The following is a 23,044-nucleotide window of genomic DNA, read 5'->3' on the forward strand; positions in this document are numbered from 1 at the left end:
GGCGGCCCAAGGTTGCATAGCAGAGAAAGCGCCAAAAGCTTTTGTAAACATCGTCGAGAGTATCTGGAGGTGTTAGCACAAAAATAAGTCTACTGGAGACAATAGTTGAAGCAGTTGTGGCTGAAGAACGATGATGCTAATACAAAAAATAAAATGTTGCGGCAAGTCAAGGACGTCAAATGAACATGATTACTACACTGATGGACGAGTTAGGAGAATGGAGAGGTTGGGGTCAAGGACTTGACGATGTAATTACTAATTATTTCTCCGGCTTATTCACCCTGTCCGATACTAGGTGGGGCTGTGCTGGATGGTGTAGAAAAGTCGTTGACTGTAAATATATGAACGTTGATATTTACCTAAAATTTACGAAACATTAGCTATATAATATATGAAAATGTAAATATGACTATATATTTGGACCAAAAAAATTAAAGATTGTATATATAAGTGAATACTTGAATGCAACTCTGGTTGCAATAATAATTTTAAAAATAGCTAATGACCATGATAAAAGTGCAATTTTTTTGTTAAAAATTAACAAAAAAAATACCGATATAATTCTCATTTTTTGATCGGTATACCGTCGGTATTTTAAACTTGGTTATGAGTATAACTTATTTCATGGAATTGGAGATCTTTCTTAATTTTTTCATCAGTCAGTCAGTTAAGAAACATTATCAATTCCTAATTTCGTATATATATATTCAAGAAAATAAAAAGACAATTAACAGTAGAAAAGTGCCACATCCACATAGGACATGCCTACAAATTTTATACGTTATTAATTATAAGAAATAAATATAATTTATTTAACCGTACGGCACTAATAAATCTAAGGCTAGTTTAATGCCCATAGCCATAAGGCTCTGACTATGAATGATTGAACCTAAATACATAATACTATCCCATTGATGTCTATTAACTATTATGCAATAATACATTAATCCATGTAAAACCGAATAAATAAATCATAAAAAACTAGAGCTACCTAGTTTTATTGATTTATTAAACCAACTATAGGATTCCCCTCCTTCATATGCTTCAACAAAGTACAACTACCAATCAAGAGATACATAAATTATGTGGTATGTAAAATATTAAATCAATTCCACATCATTGACTTCGATTGTTCGTTTAATTATTATTGTAGTCTACATAATATAAGACTACTAAAGAACAAAATCTCATTTATGGGGTGTATTGTAATCCGCTTTTAAACATATTTAATACACACTAGGTTATAGATAAATAATTCGGCTGTTCAATATGGTATTCAAAAATTCAAATGCTTTTTGGATTCTCTCTACAAAATTTATGGATTTAGTAATAGCAAAGAAAAAAAAATGAAAAAGTAGAGAGAGAAAATTGTGAATATAATTAATAGTTATGATCATTATTGAAGCCTTCTTCTAAGTTTTGCCAATCGAATCACCTACCAAATAAAATGACATTATGCAATATAGCCTTTCCATAAGTGCACAAAAGTTAATGATAACATAATTGTTATATTGACCTTTTATTTTTCCTATACATGTCCCACATAATTGTTTTCTTTCATTGTGATCCATAAACACTAGCTTTATATTCACTCACTCCTATAAGGGTACAATGTACTTTAATTTATTCTGGTCCATTTGGTGTAATAAAATCATGCTCTTTTTATCCTTATCCTTCTATTATATTAATATAATTACCATGTTATGATGAAGGGATTGTCTTATGAAATAATCATATATATATATATACATATATATATATATATATATATATATATATTCATTGTTATCTATGATTGTTAATTGACTGACTTAAAATCACAAAAGGATGGTTAATTAAACAGTGGTCAAATTTTAGTTTCATATCATTTAAAATAGTTTTCTAGAAGGAAATGTATAAAGATGAAATGAAATAGTACATTTTCTAGTCAAATTTACCAGAGGTAAAACAAATTGTGTACAACAAATATGATTTGTTTCTCTTTTTGTATGGGACCGTATAAAGATGTTGACTTTACATGGTTTTATTCATGGAAATGTACAAAATACATGGCATGTGACTTTAAGAATGACCATGTTTAGTCTCTCACTAATAATGCCATGGTATATCAAATATACATTGTTTATAAGGGTATACTTTCTTTTTTTTTCGTAAACAAATAAGAGAACACAACATTTATAATCTTTGTAAACGTTTATGTTGTTTTGTCAAATTTAGCCCTCCAAAACCATTTTCTATATTTTCCTCCTCTATAATTTTTTCTTTTTGAAGCTTATTATTCCACTTCACATGGGGGACGCAAATTAAAGCAACTCATAAAAAAGACGCATATTGAAGGAATAATAACTGAAGATGGAATTTATTATTAAAAAAAAGACCATGGAATTTATTATTTTTATGACTATTTTTCTTAAGGTATACTTTGAACCAATTTTAAGAATTCAAGAAACAGTATACTATGAGATGACTTCTCAATAAATACAAAGTTAACTCTAAATACTTTCTGAAACTATCAGTATTGTAATAATTTTTTTTTTTTGGTAATTATAAATAAATAAAAAATTGTTTACAGTTCACTCACTAAAGTAAATTAACAACTCACCAAAAAAGAAAAAGGAAAAAAAAGTGAATAAAAGACTTTATGGCAGACACGTGCGCCAACCAAGATGGCATAATAGTAACAACCAAGAAAGGCATCGCGTCAATTTTACAAATAAAATAAAGTTTCGGGGTCGAAACGTAAATATTTAGAAGAAAGAAATGAAAACATCAGAAGAACAAAAGAGGTTAGTTATTAAACTCGCGCTATTTTCATTTTTATTATTATTTTATTTATCATTTTTCCACTTCTCAAAAAATCCAAAGGAAGTTAATAGGAAATATTTTTCTCAGAGGAGAGAGAGACACAGAAGAAAAATGCTAAGAAAGTTTAGGGCTTTTGGTTGCTCCGATCCGTCTCTGTAGCTCCGATCCGTACACCCAGACAATGCAATAAATGCTTCTAGATCCGACTGTCTCACGCAACATTCGTCGCGTTGTAATTTGGCATTTTTCTCAACAAAAAAAAATTTCTTTCTATTTTTTTGGGGGTAATTCGTTCGCGATCTCAGTGAGAGAGCTTCAGTGGCTGAATTTTGACGGCGCTTTGACTAGGTAAGTCGAAATGCGACTACATTTCTTAATTCCGAAATTTGAGCTCCAGAAATGGAGTCTATTCTAATTTTTTATATATAGATATATAATTAGGGCTTGTTTGAGTGAGGCTTTGACTGTTTTTTGTTTGTTTTTTTTTATTTTTTTATTTTATTTTTATACATAGAGAATTTAGGTTTTTATTATAGAATATGTTGTAATTTGATTGGTTTTTTTTTTTTCTTTTTTTCTTTCTTATTTCTTAGATTGGAAGTGGAGTTTCTTTGACTGCGAGTGGTTCAGTTGCTTCGGTCACCGTGATAATATGTGCAATGTTGTTTTGATTAACATGGATTTGATGCTGAGCTTGACTTGGACGTACCATCTTTGAAGGTGTATTAGGTCGCTTGTAAATGAATTTTTAATAAAAGTTTCTTGGGACGGCGAATCAGAAGAAACCTTTAGTTTAACATTTATTTTTATTATAGGGGAAAGTGATTGCGAAGGTTTAATTATACTTTCTCTGCAACAACTACAAGTTTGATGTGTTGATTAGGGATTAGCCTTTCAATTTTCAGTCTTTTTTGGGGTTTAATTATAGGGATAGGGCTTCAAAGCTTAGAGCTGGAAATGCAATATGGGAATTTGTTTCCTTTTACAAGGTTGTAGTTTAGTTGTTTTGGGTTTTTCTGAGAGATTGTAACGAACGGTTTCAAGACATCTTTGCTTTTCGGTTCTCCGGCGATGCCTCCTTCTCCGGCGATGAGGTGTTCTCCCGGAAGGGGAACGAGAGATAATAATCACAAGCGTGGGCATAGTTTCGAGGGCGGTTTGTTCTTCAAGGAGAGAGATGAAGATCTTGCTTTGTTCAGCGAAATGCAGACCCGAGAGAGAGAGACTTTTCTGCTTCAGTCTTCAGATGATCTGGAAGCCACATTCTGTAATTTTTTTTTTTGTATTTTTTTTTCTTTCAGATATATGCGTTTGAGGTTTCACCTGTCTTACGGGTGTTTGTTGATTTTTTTTTTCTTCGACAGCTTCAAAGTTGCGACACTTTTCGGATATCAAACTTGGGATCTCGATTCCAGTGCGGGGAGAGAGTAGTGATCTGCTGAATGTGGATGGAGATAAAAACGATTACGACTGGTAAGTTTCTATTTATTTACCTTTGATTATATTGTTTCCACGAGGTTAATCGCATCAGTTATTCGGGAATTTCGAGTTTCCAGTAGTATTAGCTGTGTTGAGCTGTGGGTCTTTGTTTTTTTCTTCTTCTTGGAAAAGGAATTGTTTCTGGTCTTCTTTACGATGCAAGATACACAGTATGATCATCTCATTTGTGAGGGTTTTGACATTAATCATCTGTTTTTTAAAGGTTATTAACACCTCCAGAGACTCCTCTTTTTCCTTCACTGGACGATGAACCGCTCCAACAGAATTCCACACGTAGGGGAAGACCTCGAAGTCAACCCATTTCTATATCGAGATCATCCACGGTAAGTGATCAGATCATTTGGTTGTTGACTTGGTCTTGCCTGAGGACTCCTAGCTATAAGTCTCAGCCGATTGTCATGCGGTCTCGACACAAATCCATAGCCCTTAAGTATTGACATAAATACAACAACGGATGTGAAGTATAATACACTAACGGTTCAATTCTAGCAAACAAAACATGTGACAAAATCATCCATTAAACTATAAAAAAGGAAATAAAACACTTTCTTGAGGGAAAAGAGATCTAATAAAACCATGTAAATTATTTCACGAAAAATATATCTATTTTTATTGGGTCTTATATCTAAATAAATAGCCAATTGAAGAAACTAATGGGTTTGCAAAATAGCCGATGTTTATCTATAATTAGTGAAATGGCCAAAGTTTACAAAATGTGCTAGTGTCAAGTGTTGCAACAATTTTTTTGTGAAATGGCCAAAGTTTACAAAATGTGCAAGCATCAAGTATTAATGTACATAAACAACGTTTTTGGGAGCGGTAAATTGCTTATGTACAGAGGTCAAACCATATTTTTACTGACACTAAAAAAAAAAAAAATTGGACGTCGTAACTTTGGCTTTATTTTGCTAAAAAATTAGAACCTTGGCTATTTTGCTTGTGAATTAGTTTCAAATGGCTATTGTATATCATTTTTTTTTCTTTTTAATTGATTTTTTCCCCCATATATTCGTATCTTCCGCAGATGGAGAAGAATTACAGAGGTAGTCGGGGAAGTGCGAGTCCCAATCGCCTAAGCCCATCTCCTCGTTCCGGAAGCAGTACGATTCAGTCTCGGGGAAGGCCATCGTCGACCCGCCAGTTGAGCCCGTCTCCGAGGCCATCGACTCCCCCGACCAAGTCTTCTCCGCCGGTCGCCAGGTCATCGACCCCGACCCCGACTCCCCGGAGGCTCAGCACCGGCGGCTCCGTGACCAGAGGAGTCTCTCCGGCGAAGACGACGACCAGAGGAAACTCGGCCTCGCCGAAGATCAGGGCGTGGCAGACCAACATCCCGGGATTCTCCACCGACCAGCCGCCGAACCTTCGCACCTCTCTCGCCGACCGGCCCGCGAGCTACGTCAGAGGCTCGTCTCCGGCGGCGACGGCAAACGGAAGAAGGCAATCGATGTCGCCGACTCCGTCGAGGAGCGTCGGGTCGCCTCACAGCCACGACAGAGACCCGTTCAGCTGCCAGAGCAGAGGCTCCGTGGTTTCTTCCGGTGATGACGATGCAGAGTCTATACAGTCTATCCACGTGGGTAGTTTGGATCGGCCGTCGTCGAGACGAGGCTTCTCGAACAACAAATCTCCGGTCATTTCAAAAAAATCCACCAAAACCGCTTCTCCGTCCTCTGCTCCCAAAAGATCGTTTGATTCTGCCATTAGACAATTGGTATGGTGCTCAAACTTTTGAGATAATATCTGTGCGTGCATTGATTTCGTGATACGGTCTGGGATTTAGATCTTGTAATGGGAGCCCTAAGTTTAAAACCCTAATTGCGTAATTTTAAACCCCTAATTTTCTGGGCACATAGCACTTTGTCGGTATTTCATGATCTTTATTTTTTGGTATATCCGAGGATGTTCGTTTGTTTTAATTTGTAGTTTATGGGAAAAGCTTATGATCTTAGCATCTCATCATGCTCTCCAATTATTGTGCAGGATCATCGGAAAAGTCCTCAAAACATGTTTAGGCCACTCCTATCCAGTGTCCCCAGCACCACTTTTTACGCTGGAAAGGCAAGTCCCGCTCATCGCTCTCTGATCTCGAGAAACTCATCGGTCACCACGAGCAGCAACGCAAGTTCCGATCAAGGCCCGCCTCTTGACGCGGAAACTGATCGAAGCCACAACGACGTGGTTACCGAGTTCGAGAAAGCACCGTTCACGGACGTCCCCGAGGAAGTATTTGCCTTTGATAAGATGGATGATATGGTAGATGAAGCTGTAGCGCACGATATTCAAGATGAGATCGGCGATGGAATCGCCGAGCCCGGAGACTCCTTCCAGAGTGGCATTGTGACGGAAGTGGCGGCTCAGAATTCCGAAACTTCTCTTGTCAACGACGACTTCTCGGAAGTCGATAGTCTCGAAAACACTCTGGTTTGCTCTAGATGTGGCTGTAGATATCGCGCCGCGGTGGAAGAGGAAAGAGACACCGAGCTTTGCTCGGACTGCAATATCAACGAAAAACTTATGAGCGTGAATACTCTGAAGGAGACTCCTCTAGTTGGCGATACGTCTCAGGTTCCGTGCACAAATATTTCAGAGGGAAAACTTTTCGACAGCTTTTCGCCACACGTAACTGATGGGAGCGAGCCAAATTATTCGCCGGAGACGAATATCGTGGAAGCGAAAACTTCTCACGTGGAAGAACAAAGCCACGATTACTTGCAAGAAAACTCTCTGACGAGGTCCGAGCCAGAGGAGTGTGTGGATAGTCTCGCCAAGCAGAAAGAGGAAAGCCCGCCGTTTGTTCTCGCTCGGAATCTCTCGAATGTCCACTCGGGAGCTCAAAAGCTGCATCAAAATCTGAAGGTCGACATTTCAGAGGGTATGGGAATCTCCGTACTGTTGAAAAGGACGAGCAGTTTAAAAGGGCACGTAGTTCAAGGCAGGACTTTTTCGGCGGCAAGCATGCCTTACGATGACCTGTCGTACTCCAAAGACAGTGCGAGCAGTATGAGAAGCTCTGTCGGCCACGGCACTTTCTCGACATCTTCGTCCGTCGATTTCGGTTCGAGGCAATCCGACGGTCGGGTTCAGCGCCAGCTCAGCGGCAAGAAATCGTCGGACACGGATTACTACAGAACCGGCGAGAGAACCGCGAGGCCTCCGAGCACAGGCTCGTCCGTCTCCGGGGTCACGAGCCTCACCAACCAAGCGGCCTCTCTTTCCAGAAGCGCGAACGAAGACGGTTTTCCGGTCTCCTTCGACATCATGGTATGCGATGACGTGGCATGGGGAGAAGATGATTGCGATAGCAAGGACGTTGATGCGGAGATCGCTGTAGAGTCGACTTCGAGTTCGGAACCGAACGGAGGAGAGTCTCGAAATGAATCGAGCTTTAAGACAGAAGTCGAAGAACCCGACACAGTTCGGGTGTTTTTCTCCGAGGAGGAACGTGAATCGGGTGATGCTAAGAATGCTAATGTGAACTCCACGGTCAGTGTTTCGGAAATAGAAGCTGAGGATTCTCATTATCAATGTGTCGCCGGTTCGTCGAGCGATGACGTGTCACCTCCATCAAAGAGCAGGGCAGAGGAACCTGCGGAGGAGGCTTTACATTCCGACAAGGATGTGGTAGCTTCTGCTTCGGATTCCAAAGCGAACTCGAATGACAATCTAGGTACGAATTTCGTTTCTCCGATCTTATCTCAATCTTCAACCTTGTTGTCACATCCGATTAGCATTAGTATTTACATTCTGTTTGCAGTGTACATTTTTCTTCTCCTTAAATAACTTGGAAACGAGTTTTTCTAGAAAAAAACGTTATAAAAAAATAGCCATTTGAAACTAATTGATTAGCAAAATAGCCAAAGTTTAAGTTTTTCGCAAAACAGCTAATAAGGTTACGTTGTCCATTTTTTTTGACACTGTCAATAAAATTATTGACGCCCATATATATGTAAGCAATTTGCTAGTGTAAAAAAATTTATTGCCAGAGAATTTTTTTTTTTTTGGTAAATTTGGACTATTTCACTAATCCATTAGCTTCAACTGGCTATTTAACTAGAACACCCAGTTTTTTTATATCATTATATAGAACTGCAATTTCATAGAATAATTGTGTTAAATGGAATGAACTCTTTTAGGTACCCAAGTCTGCATCAAATCCAAAATAAACCCTTTTTACATTGTTTCTAATCTGAAAGACCCTTTTGCATCTGACTGTTTTATTAGTCTATAATGTAAGTTGAAAATAATCAATTAGGGCAGGAAATCAGTTCGGGTTTATTAGTTTGTGTCTCTCCGAGTACTCGGGTTTATCTGGTAATTCCGATTGATGGGCTTTCTTAGACAATATATCCAACTTTCTCCGGCGTTTTCGACTTCTTTCACCAACTAATCTGTGTATTTATTTTTTTTCTAGAGCAAGAGACGACGATAGTTGTAGAGTCTCAAAAAGGAAGAAGGACAAAAAGCTTAACGCTCGAAGAAGCGACCGATACGATTCTCTTTTGCCGATCCATCGTTCACGATCTGGCTTACCAAGCCGCGGCGATCGCATCGGAGAAGGAATCATCGTCGGACCCGTTCGAGGGCTCGCATCCAACGGTCACGATCCTCGGAAAATCGAACCACGATAGGAGGGACCCGCCTCGCGGCTGGACCATAAACAACCGGCCCTCGAAACCCCAAAAGACGAAGAAGAAACGGTCATCTGACGATGAGACGGACTTGAAGGCCCTCAGTTACGAGGCGGAAAATGACGAAAACGCCATCGAGCCGATGCACCGTAGTAATGTCCGATCTTCGGCGGCGTCGCCTAGAAAAGTGGACACTTTGAAGCCTCCGAAACTGGAATCGAAATGCAATTGCGCTATAATGTAAGTTAGTTTTTTTTTTTTTTTTTTACACGATTGAATTGGATGTTTTTGTATGTTGAAATTTATTTTGTAAGAAAAAGAAAATGCCACGTTGTGTTGGTGATGAAATGTAAAGTTTATTATTATTATTATTATTTATTTTTTTAGCTTGTCATTAGGCTGACAATTTAGTTGGAAATGCATTGGGGGCTTTGTGTTTGCCTACATTCTTGTTGGTGATTCCTATTCCGATTTGGTTCAGTTCCTCTTTAGTGAAAAAACAAACCAACGATGAATTCTTGTACTTCCATTTTTGTCAATGGTTTCATCTCTTATCCTGCAAATTACGGAGACAACATAAAGTTTAGAAATGAAAAACCAAAGGGTATATTTATAAACCTTAGATTCGAACCTAGCTTTATCCTAAAATAATTTGGGACTTTTTTTTTTTTTTTTTCATTACGGAAATTCTCACTTTCATCTATGTAGATTGCGTGAAGATTTATTTTTTGATCGATGATTTGAAAAAAAAATTATGAATAGAAGGGGAGAGAGAGAGAGTAGTTAAAAATAATTTAAAGTGAAATGTTATTTTAAGTTTTGACTAAATAAAAAACTGATTAATTGTAAACGTGTGATTTAAACCCCAAATTTAATTTTCAAGTATCGGTCTATTAAATGTATTTATTTACTTTAATTATTTGTATTTTTTTTATTCAAGACGACTAAGCCTAGTTGAATTTGTAATCATTAGGATAATATAAGACTAATTAGCTATTTATACTATATTCGAAAATTAACTAAATGTTAACTAAATTACAAATTTTAATTTATGTTTGCAAATAGCTAATTAGTTTTTAAGCTCTATATAGGTGTTATACTTCCACCAAATTAAATAAAAATTTTCTTTAAAAAGAATACACCAAAATCATTGCAGAATCGTTACTTTACGGGCAATATTTGCATACTATATCAACTTATTGATCAAAATAAAATTTGAAGAAGAATTCAGGGACGACAATACAAAATCCGGAATATTATATATTTGCACAAAATAGCCAAAAAAAAACTAAAAACATTTTGGCGGGAAAATTATCAAACCAGAGCGGGCTTTTCCCTCATTTTCTGTTCTTTCTCTCAGACAATCTAAACTCATTCGTTATTCCGTTCCGTTCATAATCTTTCCGATGAAATACGATTTCGATTCCGATTCCGATTCCGACGGCTCTCACATCTCCGCAACTCCGCCGAGAAACACTAAACCCTCATCGCCGCCGCAGGATCGTCATCGTAGTCCTCCGGTGAGAACTCTAGATTTCTCTTCCTCTCGCTCTGAACCCAAACCTAAACCTAAACCCAAACCCAAACCCGAACCCAAACCAAAACTCAAAGCCAGACCTAAACCTAAACCAAAACTCAAAGCCAGACCTAAACCTAAACAAACGCCGAGTTCCGATTCACCGACTGTAATCGGAGCCGATCCGAAGCCCTCCGGCAATCGGTCTCCGATTCTCTCCGCCGCCGCCGATTTTCCGTTTCAGATCCATCGCCGGACGGCCGATCTCAGCCGCGCAGTTTCTTCCTTCGGTTCGTCAGTCGATGTTCTTCCCGCCGGGTTCTTCTCCAAATCCGCATCGTTCTCGAGGATTCGAAGAACGAGTCTCGTCTTCGATGCTTCTTCCGAAGCGGTTCCACAATCGGAGGGCGGTGTTTACGAAGGGAACGAATCCTCGGTTCCGAATTGGTCGCCGGAGGAGCTCAATGAAGAGGCTTCTGCCGGATATGGAAACTCGACGAAGTCGACGAAGAGGCATTCGAATTTGATCGGAGGGAATGTGCCTTTGCCTCCGGCGAAGCTGAAGAAATGCGGCGCCGGCGAAGGAAACTTCGTGAAGCTGAATATGAAAAGAAACAAAAAGTTCTTGAACAAGAGAGGTCAAAGTAGCGTTTCCAATCGCCGACGACCTTACAAGAGCTTCAAGAAGAAGGTCAAAACCGGGGGTAAAGCTGATGAAGAAAACGAGAGTGTCTGCGAGGAAACCGGTTCTGTTGCCGAGATGATGCCTCAACAGAAGAAGGAGCCTCAACAGAGGAAGCAGAAACCAGAAGGAAAAAGACCAAAAGTCGACCCAGAATCGTTCGAGCAGGCGATTTCAGCAGCTCGGAGCCAGCCTTCAGATGATAATTTGGTCGATTTGTTGAGATTGAGTCACGGGTACGATTCGTTCCGAGAAGGCCAGTTGGAGGCAATAAAGATGGTGCTTTCAGGGAAGTCTTCGATGCTAGTTTTGCCGACTGGTGCGGGTAAATCTCTGTGCTATCAGTTTCCGGCGATGCTTTTGCCCGGGATAACCCTGGTTGTGAGCCCGTTAGTAGCTTTGATGATTGATCAGCTTAAACAGCTTCCTCCGGCAATAAAAGGTGGTCTCATTTGCAGTAGTCAGGTAATTTATCATCTATTTATGTATTTTTTTTTTATATTGCTGTCCATATTTCTTGTTCCACTTATTGTTAGGTCTCTGCTCTAATAAGATGATTCTCTCCATTGTATTTCAGACTCCCGCAGAAGCTTTTGAGATTGTTCAGTTGCTGAAACAAGGAGCTATAAAGGTGGGAATTCATTAATTTTTTTTCTGATAAGAAATGCCATATTTGGTTAGGAACTTGGATATAAGGGAATTATGATAATCAGTAGAGAAGTAAGTGGTTAGTACAGAAAACTTATAATAGGAAGAATTACTAAAAAAGAGGTTTATGAAAATTGTATGAGGTTAGTGGGAGGAAGAGATACCTAGTGGGAGAGCATGGACGTCTCGAATGTCCGATTTTTACCATTGTATTTACTTTTGTTTATATTTTCATTACGACATAATATATCGTGCCATTACCGTATCTGAGATGTCTACTCGTGTAATTGTCTACTTGTTTGGTGCTCTGTTATTTAATGCCAGTGCCCATGGCTAAACTGTTGCTCGTGGTTTTGTTTCAGGTGCTTTTCGTTTCACCAGAGAGATTTCTTAATACGGAATTCTTATCTATGTTCTCTTCTACTGTATTTATATCACTTGTTGTGGTTGATGAAGCTCACTGTATATCTGAGTGGTGAGTATGACTACAAAATCATTTTTATTTGGTGTGTATTTCTTGAAGGATATCATTGTAGAGCATTTATTTTTGTTGTTGTCCTCTATAAAATTCAGGTCACACAATTTTCGACCCTCTTACACGAGGCTCAGAGCGTCATTGCTTAAAGAAAAGCTCAATGTTGATTGTATTCTGGCGATGACAGCCACTGCCACAACAACAACTTTACATGCCGTGATGTCTGCTCTTGAAATTCCTCCTACCAATCTCATCCAGAAAGCACAATTAAGGGATAATTTCCAATTATCGGTGTCATTAAGCAAGAACAGGCAAGTGTAGTCTTTTCTTCTTTGAATCTGATAAGGCTTGGGCAATAAAATAATAAGTTAATTGTTAGGGTGAGAATTAGTATTATTAAGAAATGTTACTTCTATACATAGAAGCAGAGAAAACTAGTTAGGCAGAAAATTAGTTTTGGTTTAGGCTTAGCCTTTTGGGAGAGTTCCGAGTCTCTCAAATACCCGTGTTTATCTTGTGTTGCCTTTATCGTGTATCACTTCATTTTGAAGGTTATCAAAATATTGCATTTATCATTTATCAATGCATTTGAAGGTTCTTATTAGAATCCGACTAAGAGAATCAACTAATCTTTGAATCCTTAACAATTGTACTAGAATGAAAGATCTGCTGGCGTTAATCAAGTCCTCTCCTTTCATGGAAGTAAAGAGCATCATCGTATACTGCAAATTTCAGGCATGTAAATATTAGTAATACCAATACCTTCATCTTTATTCATCTGAGTGTAGTAAGTATCACCACACCCTTCATGTTCAGTTTGTGATGAAATGACATTTGTGGACTGATATTGCAGTACGAGACTGACGTAATTAGCAGATATTTATGTGATTATGGCATCTCCGCTAAGGTTAGTTTCACTCTTTCGGTTGACACTACACTTGAAGTTGTAATAACTAATACAAAAACAAACTCAAGTCTGACCATGTATGAAATGTTACCAGAGTTATCACAGTGGTCTATTTGCAAAAGATCGTAGCCGTGTTCAGGACATGTTTTGCAATAACAAGGTCCGAGTGGTAAGTATAGTACTCTACTCTACGTAGTCAATTTCAGCTTATATGATAGGTGTACCTTTTTGCTAAAAAAAATTTTGTTCTTTAATTAAGGTTGCAATTCATTCTGTTCCTTGAGCTATAACTGTTTGATTTAATCGAAGGTGGTTGCAACTGTGGCATTTGGCATGGGGCTCGACAAGAAGGACGTTGGCGCTGTAAGAATTCCATAGAAATTACAACGATGACCTGTTAATACACGTCCATTAGAGTGTTCAATTATCGCAACTATTCTAATATGATATATGACATAATTTATCAACAATCTCAGTAAACTTTCTCCCGTAATTTAGTGATATTATCTTAGTGAACCTTCTGGTATTTAAAACACATAATCTAATCCACTAATGCAACTACCCTATCAGGATGTCTGCCATAAGTTAGAGAACCTTCTGGTATTTAAGTAATTATATGTCAAATATTCATTATGCTCTAATTTCGACAGCAATTCATGCAACGTGAAAATATACATAAAGAAAGAACTTTTAAATTTTGGTCCAGGCTTTATACAACAATTCACTATTAGTGTCCTGCTTCAGGTCATACATTACAGCTTGCCAGAAAGCTTGGAGGAGTATGTTCAGGTTCAAATATTTTCTTGAACCTTTTTCCCATGGTTGATAAGACATTTTCGATTTAGGAAATTCATAGACAAAAGAGTGATGCTATTTTGTAGGAGATTGGAAGAGCAGGAAGAGATGGCAGATCATCTTATTGTCATCTGTTTGTGGACGATGAGACCTATTACAAATTGCGCAGTCTCATGTTTAGGTTGACCAATAAGAACCCTATCTCCGTAGTCTTCTCTTTAAGGATTTCAGCAACACTAAATTTCATAATTTTCTATCCTCAGTGACGGAGTCGATCAATACGCAGTAGACAAATTCCTTAGCCAAGTTTTCACCAAGGACAAGAAGTCACTGGGAAAGATTGGCTCTGTAGCGAAAGAATCTGTTTCTCGCAAATTTGATATCAAAGAAGAGGTATTCCATTGGTCTATATCTGTGTTCCATCTCAATTAAAGCTGTACTACGTGTCATAAATGCTTTGTGGTTCTAAGGATTTGTTTCCTTTTTTTGTATTTTCCAGGTCATGAACACTCTTCTAACACAATTGGAGCTGGGCGAAGTGCAGTTCTTGCGTTTACTTCCACAGAGTAATGTCACTTGCAGTTTAACTTTCCATAAGGTCCGTATCAACTTTCTTCCATCTATAAGAATTTGTAAAAATGTAACGACTGAGACACGTAATACAAATAAATGAGTTATTTACATGATGTTACTGTCTTGGAAGCCCCTACAGTACACCTTGTGTTAGGAACTTGGATATTGAGGGTAGTACAATAATAATATATAGTTAGGAGGTTGAACGTAGAATATATAGAAGCAAAGTTAGTCTGCAAATAACAGTGATTAGTAGATAATAGGATGGAAGATGGTAAGGAAGAAATTCTGGATTTGAAGAGCATGGACCTCTCGAAAATCTGATGTTGATCTATTGTATTTCCTTTCGAGTTTAATTTAATTAATATAAAAATATCAGTTGGTATCTATCACCTTGCCACAGACCTCGATATTAGTTTACTGCTCAGATGAAGAAGAATTGTCTGAATTTTTCAACAAGTTTTGGTTCTTGCACTGTACAGACCTCTGCTGATGTTCTTGCTGAAAGGGATATGGTAGTCGCTGAAATAATGCAAAAGTAAGCATTTGTAAATAGTTTTACACGTATAAATTCCGTAGAATGGTTCTTTGGGTCGGAGGCGGGTTTTTCTAAACTGAGCTCTTATTTGTTGATATCTCAAGGTCTGAATTTAAGCAAGGGGAATCTGTGTTTGACATGCCAACAGTGGCTAATGCCATTGGAATCACCACTGCTGATCTACTCAACCAGTTGCAGATTCTGAAGGTTAGAACATTTAATTTCGTTGCCAAATGGATTGAAAGTGAAAAACAAGTAATATTATTCAATTAATGTATCTTCTTACTTTTTCATATTGAAAAGGTGATAGCTAGCATTTTTATTGGTGCTGTTTCGGAACAGCTTGTTGTTTTGCTCTAAGTGGCGCCATTGACTCATCCTTAGAATTCCGAAATTAATCGAAAAAAATAGATTTCCCTACAACATTTATCATGCTATTACTTCAGAAAGATTATAAAATGCTTATTTATATTTTTTGCATGTGTTTTTTCGGCCAACTGTCTAACCCCTCCTAAAACTGATTCAGGCCAAGGGTGAAATAAATTATGAGCTAAAGGACCAGGCTTTCTGCTATACTGTTGTGAAAGTTCCCGAAGATCTTTGTTCATTATCGGCACATCTTACAAAATGGCTATCCGAGGTCGAAAGCTGTAAGGTTGTTATAGTAGACACTACTGTTTTCTGTATTCAAATTTTCAACATAGACTGGAATTTCTTGCTTAAGCTGTTCGTCATAGCAGACATCAAGTTCCATCTAGAAGTAAAGGTCCAATATATATTTTCATTATCTCAGAATAGTTATTCATTTCTTGTTTCTGGAATTAGGTTCGGAAGTTGGACGCAATGTTCAACGCAGCCCAATTCGCTTTGAACTCGTGTGAGAAATCAAACGGTTGCTCCGGAGCTCAGCACACAATGTGCTTGCAAAAGAGAATTTCCGATTATTTCAATGAAGAGGAAAGCAATAATGACCTTCCTAACAAGATGGGTCAGAGCAGGTTTGTCCAAATTTTCAACCTTTCAGAGACTCTAGATAATCATGTACCTCGACACAATTTTAATCGTCGGAAAAACTTTGCAGTCCGTTTTTGCGAGCAGATATAAAGGTGTTTCTGCAGAGCAACTCTCACGCGAAATTCACTCCCAGAGCTGTTGCAAGGATAATGCACGGCATCGCAAGCCCAGCTTATCCATCGGCAACGTGGTCCAAAGCACACTTCTGGTACGGTTTAACAATTTTTCGTCTAAATCAATCGGAGATATTATTGTACAAATAAATCAAATTTCGGGGCATGAACCGAAATTCCGGTTCTGCATTTCAGGGGAAGGTATACACACATAGATTTCCATGTTGTGATGGAAGCAGCAAAGGCCGAGCTCGTGAACATCACTAAGAAAGATTAAGAGTCAAGTGTGTGTGACACAACATGTTGTTATTTGGTACGAGAATCTATCATTCAGTTTATGCTCGTTTATCTAGATCATGGTCTCTAATGTTTTTTTTTTTTTTTTTTTTTTTTTGCTTGATCGCAGGAATCAGATTGAAATAAATGAATTGCATGAAGATTGTCATTTTTTACCTGCCAAATTATTCTGGGTATGTGTTTGTTTATATATTCTTTCTAAAAAACAACATTATAAACATCTTACAAAGTTTTCGTAATCATCTCAAGAACCCAGTTTTGACTTCTAAACCTTGTTTGAACTTTGAAGGCGATTATTTGATTTATTTAGCAGGTCTTCAAGTAATGCTATGTTTTTAGGTATAATACAAACGGAGTTCCGCCGTCGACTACTTGGTAACGACGGTGGAGTTCTGAAGTGGGGTTTTATTGTTATAAATAAAAAAAAAACAAGATTTTTATTTTCGTATTTTGAACCCTGTAAATTTACGGTTTGATTTAATTCTTTATATACGTAGGGATTTATTTATTTTTCTTTTTCTCATAGGTGTATCCTTCATTCGCTTCTGTTGGTGTGGCTGCTGGGATTTTTGCGATGCAACTTATTAGGAACATCACCGGCAAAAATGAAGCCAGGTAATATATTTGTGCATATATTCATATTCTAGTTGCATTGTTTTTGTGGAAGACAATTCTCGTTTTGAGCTGTTTTTTTTAATTTTTTTTAATTTTTTATCTTTAATATATACGACCCTTCTGTTCTTTCAAGTTTCTCGTCCATGTATGTTCCGTTTGTTGTTTGGGGTTGTGTATGTTACTGTCGTTTTCCAATTATTCTGAATTTCCAATTATATTGTCGTTTTAAATTTATGATGTCGTTTTAAATTTATGCTGTCGTTTAGAACTATGCTATAGTTTGATTATATTGTCGTTTGAAATTATTCCGTCGTTTAATTTTGCTGCTGTTTGGAGTTACGCTATCGTTTGGAATTACGCTGTCGTTTGATTATAGTCGTTTGGAATTATATTGTCGTTTGGAGGAATTAAATAGTCGTTGATTATAGTCGTTTGTCGTTTGATTATATTGTTGTTTCCATTTATAGTGGTTTCCAATTAATTGTCGTTTCCAGTTATATTGTCGTTTGCAATTACGATTCCAATTGCGCTGTCGTTTCTAATTATATTGTCGTTTGCAATTATGCTGTCGTTTCTAATTATATTGTCGTTTGCAATTATGCTGTCGTTTTCAATTATATTGTCGTTTTCAGTTACACTGTCGTTTCCATTTGAGCTGTCGTTTCTAGTTGAATTGTCGTTTTTCGATCATAATCTCATTTTTTTCAATTATGCTGTCGTTATTTGATAATATGCTCGTTTCTTAATCATATTGTCGTGTTCAATCAAGCTGTTATTTTCAAATTATATATATATTCGTTTTCAAATTATATTGAGTTTACAATGACGATAGAAGAACTTAACTTTTTCTCTTTAATATGTGTGCATTTTTTTTCTCTTCTGGACTAGTGGTGCTATTGAGGTTTTTCTTGTTCAATGTCGTTCTTGTTCAAAGTCCTTTTTTTCTTCATGATAGGTTAATGATGAAGATTATGAGGAAATGACAGGGTGTTGAAGGAGAACAGAGCAGCTGGGATTCTTGACAACCACGAGGAAGGAGAGAAACGTAAACCCGAGATCATGCCAAATCTCAACAATTTCTCCGACCCCAAATCTCAACATTTTTTTTCTTCTTCTTTTTATTCCAAGATCGACGAAAAAGAAGCACGAGATAAATTTTCTTCGTTAATTTTCGCAGATTTTGATCAGAGCGAAGACGGTTCTTTTTTTTTTACTCCCTGTTATTACCATTGTAGTTCAATATTGCTTACGAACGTGTAACAACATGCAAAGTTCATGAAAATTAAGTTATTTTGTAAATTAATTTCTAGTGCATAGTAGCAACACTTTGTTGTTTTTTTTTAATAATAATTACGGCACCTGTATTATATAATAATTACATTACTTTCAAGATGGCACGCTGATGAAAAATTCTATTTTTTTTATGGAAAAAAATAGATTTTACGGTACAAAAATATGTGATCTCATTCTCATGTGAATAGTCGTTTCTTTTGTTTCCCTGTTTAATGAATCTTCTTTCTTACACAATAAAATTCTGAGGATTTTCAAGAGACCTAAATGTCTATGTTCTTCCATGAGCTCTCTTTAGTCGCATCAATTTAAAACCTTCTTGTATGGCTTTGGAACGCACGCAAAGCCTTGTGTACTCAACATATAATAATTAGGGAATTAATTTCTATAGAAAAAAAAAAGTCAGATCATAAATCCGTTTAGAGTAGTAGACAAATGGAAATTCCACAAGAAAAGGATCAGAAAGAAAAAAACACCTTAAAAAAGATAGAACAAAGTGAGTTGTGAAATAATTATAGGGATTTGCCATTTTGTTCTTGAGCTTTATTTGTGGATTAATAATAGGCCCAAACAGAAGGAATCCAAATGGGTATAAAAAGGTATATTCTAGCACATGTTTGCAAGAAAGATATGCATGTGATGTTCTCTTTCATTCCTTAATTAGTGAAATTAATCATTCATTCCTTCAATCCTAAATAAATAAATTAATATATAAATAAAAACACTAGACGTATGAAATAATGACCTGACCGTTGGTAAATTTATAAGAAACCTTGAACAAAGTCCAACAAGCAACCAAACATTTTCCAATCCCTTTCCTATTTTCTCAAATATTTTGCTCTCTCATTCCTCTTTCTTCTTCTTCTTCTTCTTCCTTTCAATTTCCCGGGAAAAAGGAAAATAAATACCAAAAATAAAAATAAAAGAAAAAGGAAAAAAAAAATCCAAAACAAATAAAAACAGAATCAACCGACTCTCTGTTTCTCCAAGCTCGATCATTTTCGCTAGAGAGTACTGATTTTTTCGTTAGGGTTTTTTGTTTGGTCAGAAAATTGAATTCTTCTAATTGGAATTTCGGATGAGATTGAGAAGATAATGGCGAGGTCAGTTATGGCGGCGAGTGGCGGCGGAAAGTTACTTCCATCGTCATCGTCATCGTCGTCCATGTTTGAGTATTCTTCGATCTTCGTGAATTTCCCTCTCATCTGTGCCTTTCTCTCCTTCGCGATTGCTCAGCTCATCAAGTTTTTCACTGCCGGGTATTGAATTCTCTCTATACGTCTCTTCTTCTTCTTTTTTTTTTTCGCAATTCGCGTTTCGTTATGTGTGTGTATTTCCGTATATGTCTGGAATTTGGATCTCAATTTCATCATCGATCAAGAATCTATTTCAGAAACCGTGTTTACGCTGGGTTTGTGTATTCTGCTAATGTTTTTTTTTTTTATGATATTTGTTACGAATTGGATTGGATTTGGATCTGATTTTCGTGGTGAAGGTTTGTGTGTGTTGTTGCTTTCTTGAGGTGATCTTGATGAAGAAAATGAATGAGATTCCGTTTCAGTCCTAAGCTGTTTGAAACCTAAAAACAATTAAATATTGATCATTAGAACCAGTCCATAGTTTCTTTGGCGAGCCATGGCTTATGATTCTCATAAAGAATCTTATGTGCTTTCTCGAGATTTTCAGGTATAAAGAGAGACGATGGGATATCAAGCTACTTCTCGGGTCCGGTGGAATGCCATCTTCACATTCTGCTACGGTCAGTGCTCTTGCTATGGCCGTCGGACTCCAAGAAGGCTTTGGAGGATCGCTCTTTGCAACGTCATTGATCTTAGCGTGCGTGGTAATTAACTGATTCGCGTTTACTTTTTTATTTTTCCAGATATGAGCCAAAGCCTACTAGTTGTCATTTGGTCTTGCTGTTATATAGCAATAATATGACAATATCGTTAGGGGCCGGGGTGATTGTAAGTTGTAACTATTAGATTATAGTTAAGGGGTGATTTTAGAATAATTGATGATTTTTGTCAGTGTATAAATAGATAATTTTAGGGGATTAAGAAAGGAAAAATATAGGAATGTAGAGAAGAGGAAGATATTTCTTCGGGAGAGAGAGGCGACCTCTCAAAAGTCCGGAAAACCCATACTTTGTATTCTGTTTATCACATTTTCCGAAAAAAAAAAAGAAAAAAAAAAAGAAAAAAAAAGGGTGAGGTTCTTAAATTGCATATTTGTGACTCGGGTTGATATGATCGCGCTCTTGAACTCAATTATCTCGGATTTCGAACACAGCTAATGGTTTGTATATTTGTGACAGGTTATGTACGATGCCACTGGTGTTAGGCTTCACGCGGGACGCCAAGCAGAGGTTTGATTCTTTTCTTTTTTCTTCAAATTTTTTACTCTCTTTTCATATTGAATTCGAGACCTTGAAAGCTCTGTTTCAAATTGTGATCTTAATCTCAAGTCCTCAACACTTAAATACTTATTTCAAGCTGCGATTTGCATGCGTAGTGTAAACAAATATCGCTAATTTCTTTGGCCCTGATGGGTATCATGTATTTTATGCATATATAAGTAACTTTCATATATATTCTTGCTTTTGACAGGTTTTGAATCAAATCGTTTACGAACTTCCCTCAGAACACCCTCTATCTGAGAGCCGACCACTGCGTGAACTTCTTGGCCACACCCCTCCTCAGGTTTGCCCATTAGTTCTCAAATCTCTTGCGCAGAACTAAAATTTTTCCCTAAAAAACAATCCTAGTTTTGATTTCTTAGAGTAACATGTTTTTAGCCTCGCTTTTGCATAACATTATGTCGGTCTCTCTCAATGAGAACCATATATACTTTTAGATCTAATGCAGTACATAGATTTTTGCTACTAGGTCTATAATGAAATTTTTTATATAAAGCAGCCATTATGAAACTCTCTGATTAGCAAAAAAACTAATGTTTTAAGTTCTAAGCAAAATAGCCAACGTTTGACACCGTCAATAAATTTTTTGACACTGTTAACCGTGTAATTTATTGAGAGGGGTAAAAGTAAAAAAAAAAGTTATTGGCACGGGTACTTGCACGTTTTTGTAAATTTTTGCTATTTTTCTAAATATAGACAAAAATTGGCTTTATTACTTTCAATTGGCTATTTAGCTAGAAGACCCGATCTATAATAGTCATTCTTGACAGGTTGTTGCCGGTGGAATGCTTGGTATCACCACCGCGGCTATTGGCCATTTGATTGTCTTAACCACCACTCAGATTTGATGGGCTTTTTCTAGAAAGAAAAAAAGTGATGGGCTTTTTCTAGAAAGAAAAAAAGTATAGCATTTTCGGTGTCAGTCATCATCGTCTTCAACGATGAGCTCTTCTTCGACGCCTTTGGACAGATTTAGATACCCAAAAGGCAATATACTAAAAAAGTACATGTCTTTTTTTTTCTTTTTCTTTTTTCGTAGGAAGATGATTCGCAATCTATGTAGTGTATTCTTAGATTAGATTTGTTCGTGACTTGTACGAGAACTATAGAATCTGGGGTTTGCAATTTCATCGATGATTCCGATGTTTGATTTTGATGAAATCTAAGTGGATCCATATTCTTGGTTTAATTTGTTCATTTAGATGATAATTATTAATTACTGAGGAAAACAAGTAAATGACAACCTTTGGACAGGAGGCAAAACAGAAGCCAGGTTTCAGATTCAGTTTATCAGAAAAGATAATATTACTTTTCATTTGTATATAGTGCCAAGTTCTTCTTCTAATTTTTTAATATCATTAAAACAATATTTTTCATTTTATACGGAAAATTTCCAAATCAGCCCCCTCCTATTTTTGTCCAGCTCCGCATTAATATTTGAATTGGCTTTAAAAAGAGAAGAAGATATCATCTTTCTTTGTGGTAATATATTTTCCACATGGAGTTTGTGATAAAAAAACAAAATTTCCAACTTTTTTTTTTAAATTGAACAAATCATCGGAAGGGATTTTAGCCAGTTTAAAATTCCATTTTCAAGGGATTTCACTTGTTACACATGAGATAATTATTCTCTACTGTGATTCTAGCTCATTGTACATAAAAAAATAATTTTAAACAGGCGTTTCTACAATTAAAATAATTGTGTTATCAACTTGTTTATGTATGTTGGATCATGAAATTATCCCAATCGTATTGGGCTATGTAATTAAAGTTGGCCGGGCTTAGGCTTTTATAAGTGGTATTTGCATCTTATGTCACAAATTGGCAATCCAATTGCAAATAAGTCACATGCAAAAATTTTAGAAAGTTTTAGAGGAAGATGAAGTGGTTTTTAATAAAGTATTGTAAAAATTCAGAAGACATGGAGTAACTAATAAAAAGATTAAATGATTAAAGAAAGTAATTTGAAATTTGCACATGTAACACGAATGTAAATACGTGACACAAATGCAATTTTGACAACTTTGTGACACAAATGCAAAAACCCGACGAATTTGTGACATTGACGCAAATTTCCCCTTTTATAATGACTCGTCCAATATCCTTGTAGCTTTCTCTGAAAAATAAGTTCTAACATTTAGCTAAAAATGATACCACAACTCTTTTGGATAACCAAACATGTCTATTAAAATTAAGAAGAGCAAGTAAGGAAAGAGTGAGAATTAT

The 23,044-nt window shown here is 36.7% G+C and overlaps 3 protein-coding genes across 4 annotated transcripts; all 3 read left to right on the forward strand.

The window, feature by feature from the left end:
• The first annotated feature begins 2,826 nt into the window (after positions 1 to 2,826).
• Positions 2,827 to 9,380, forward strand: LOC149403512 (RUN/FYVE domain protein). The gene is made up of 7 exons (XM_089609009.1): positions 2,827 to 3,153; positions 3,399 to 4,072; positions 4,170 to 4,278; positions 4,508 to 4,628; positions 5,330 to 6,019; positions 6,289 to 7,975; positions 8,720 to 9,380. Exons 2-7 carry the CDS (start codon positions 3,877 to 3,879, stop codon positions 9,178 to 9,180), a joined length of 3,264 nt encoding a protein of 1,087 aa, XP_089465135.1. The 5' UTR covers positions 2,827 to 3,153; positions 3,399 to 3,876; the 3' UTR covers positions 9,181 to 9,380.
• Positions 9,381 to 10,259: 879 nt separating this feature from the next.
• On the forward strand, positions 10,260 to 18,463 carry LOC149403513 (DEAD/DEAH box RNA helicase family protein). Of its 2 annotated transcripts, XM_089610082.1 has the most exons (21): positions 10,260 to 11,599; positions 11,712 to 11,765; positions 12,145 to 12,257; positions 12,356 to 12,568; positions 12,914 to 12,992; positions 13,111 to 13,164; positions 13,259 to 13,333; positions 13,474 to 13,527; positions 13,909 to 13,953; positions 14,046 to 14,140; positions 14,223 to 14,352; positions 14,459 to 14,557; positions 15,015 to 15,070; positions 15,175 to 15,277; positions 15,597 to 15,725; positions 15,896 to 16,068; positions 16,152 to 16,292; positions 16,393 to 16,510; positions 16,604 to 16,667; positions 17,021 to 17,109; positions 18,096 to 18,463. In XM_089610082.1, the coding sequence occupies exons 1-18, from the start codon at positions 10,343 to 10,345 to the stop codon at positions 16,472 to 16,474; spliced, it is 2,952 nt and encodes a 983-aa protein (XP_089466208.1). In that variant the 5' UTR covers positions 10,260 to 10,342; the 3' UTR covers positions 16,475 to 16,510; positions 16,604 to 16,667; positions 17,021 to 17,109; positions 18,096 to 18,463. The 2 variants fall into 2 exon arrangements, with proteins under 2 accessions (XP_089466208.1, XP_089466210.1); XM_089610084.1 differs by lacking the exon at positions 18,096 to 18,463 and having other exon boundaries at positions 17,021 to 17,339.
• Positions 18,464 to 19,151: 688 nt separating this feature from the next.
• LOC149403514 (Acid phosphatase/vanadium-dependent haloperoxidase-related protein) lies at positions 19,152 to 22,007 on the forward strand. Its single transcript, XM_089610081.1, has 5 exons — positions 19,152 to 19,658; positions 20,086 to 20,242; positions 20,717 to 20,767; positions 21,009 to 21,101; positions 21,589 to 22,007. The coding sequence occupies exons 1-5, from the start codon at positions 19,495 to 19,497 to the stop codon at positions 21,664 to 21,666; spliced, it is 543 nt and encodes a 180-aa protein (XP_089466207.1). The 5' UTR covers positions 19,152 to 19,494; the 3' UTR covers positions 21,667 to 22,007.
• The last annotated feature ends 1,037 nt before the right edge of the window (positions 22,008 to 23,044 follow it).

Source organism: Urtica dioica, chromosome 3, assembly GCF_054948205.1.
Source record: "Urtica dioica subsp. dioica isolate 48M chromosome 3, U.dioica_male_clone48M_v1_H2, whole genome shotgun sequence".
Lineage (NCBI taxonomy): Eukaryota > Viridiplantae > Streptophyta > Magnoliopsida > Rosales > Urticaceae > Urtica > Urtica dioica.

Bases quoted from the DNA above. Each gene is read 5' to 3' on its own strand.
- LOC149403514 (XM_089610081.1), top strand. From the start codon at position 19,495: ATGGCGAGGTCAGTTATGGCGGCGAGTGGCGGCGGAAAGTTACTTCCA. The intron at 19,659-20,085 runs GTATTGAATTCT...CGAGATTTTCAG, and splicing joins ATCAAGTTTTTCACTGCCGG to GTATAAAGAGAGACGATGGG. The intron at 21,102-21,588 runs GTTTGCCCATTA...CATTCTTGACAG, and splicing joins TTGGCCACACCCCTCCTCAG to GTTGTTGCCGGTGGAATGCT.
- LOC149403512 (XM_089609009.1), top strand. From the start codon at position 3,877: ATGCCTCCTTCTCCGGCGATGAGGTGTTCTCCCGGAAGGGGAACGAGA. The intron at 6,020-6,288 runs GTATGGTGCTCA...ATTATTGTGCAG, and splicing joins ATTCTGCCATTAGACAATTG to GATCATCGGAAAAGTCCTCA. The intron at 7,976-8,719 runs GTACGAATTTCG...TTTTTTTTCTAG, and splicing joins GAACTCGAATGACAATCTAG to AGCAAGAGACGACGATAGTT.
- LOC149403513 (XM_089610082.1), top strand. From the start codon at position 10,343: ATGAAATACGATTTCGATTCCGATTCCGATTCCGACGGCTCTCACATC. The intron at 12,569-12,913 runs GCAAGTGTAGTC...CAATTGTACTAG, and splicing joins GTGTCATTAAGCAAGAACAG to AATGAAAGATCTGCTGGCGT. The intron at 15,278-15,596 runs GTTAGAACATTT...AAACTGATTCAG, and splicing joins ACCAGTTGCAGATTCTGAAG to GCCAAGGGTGAAATAAATTA.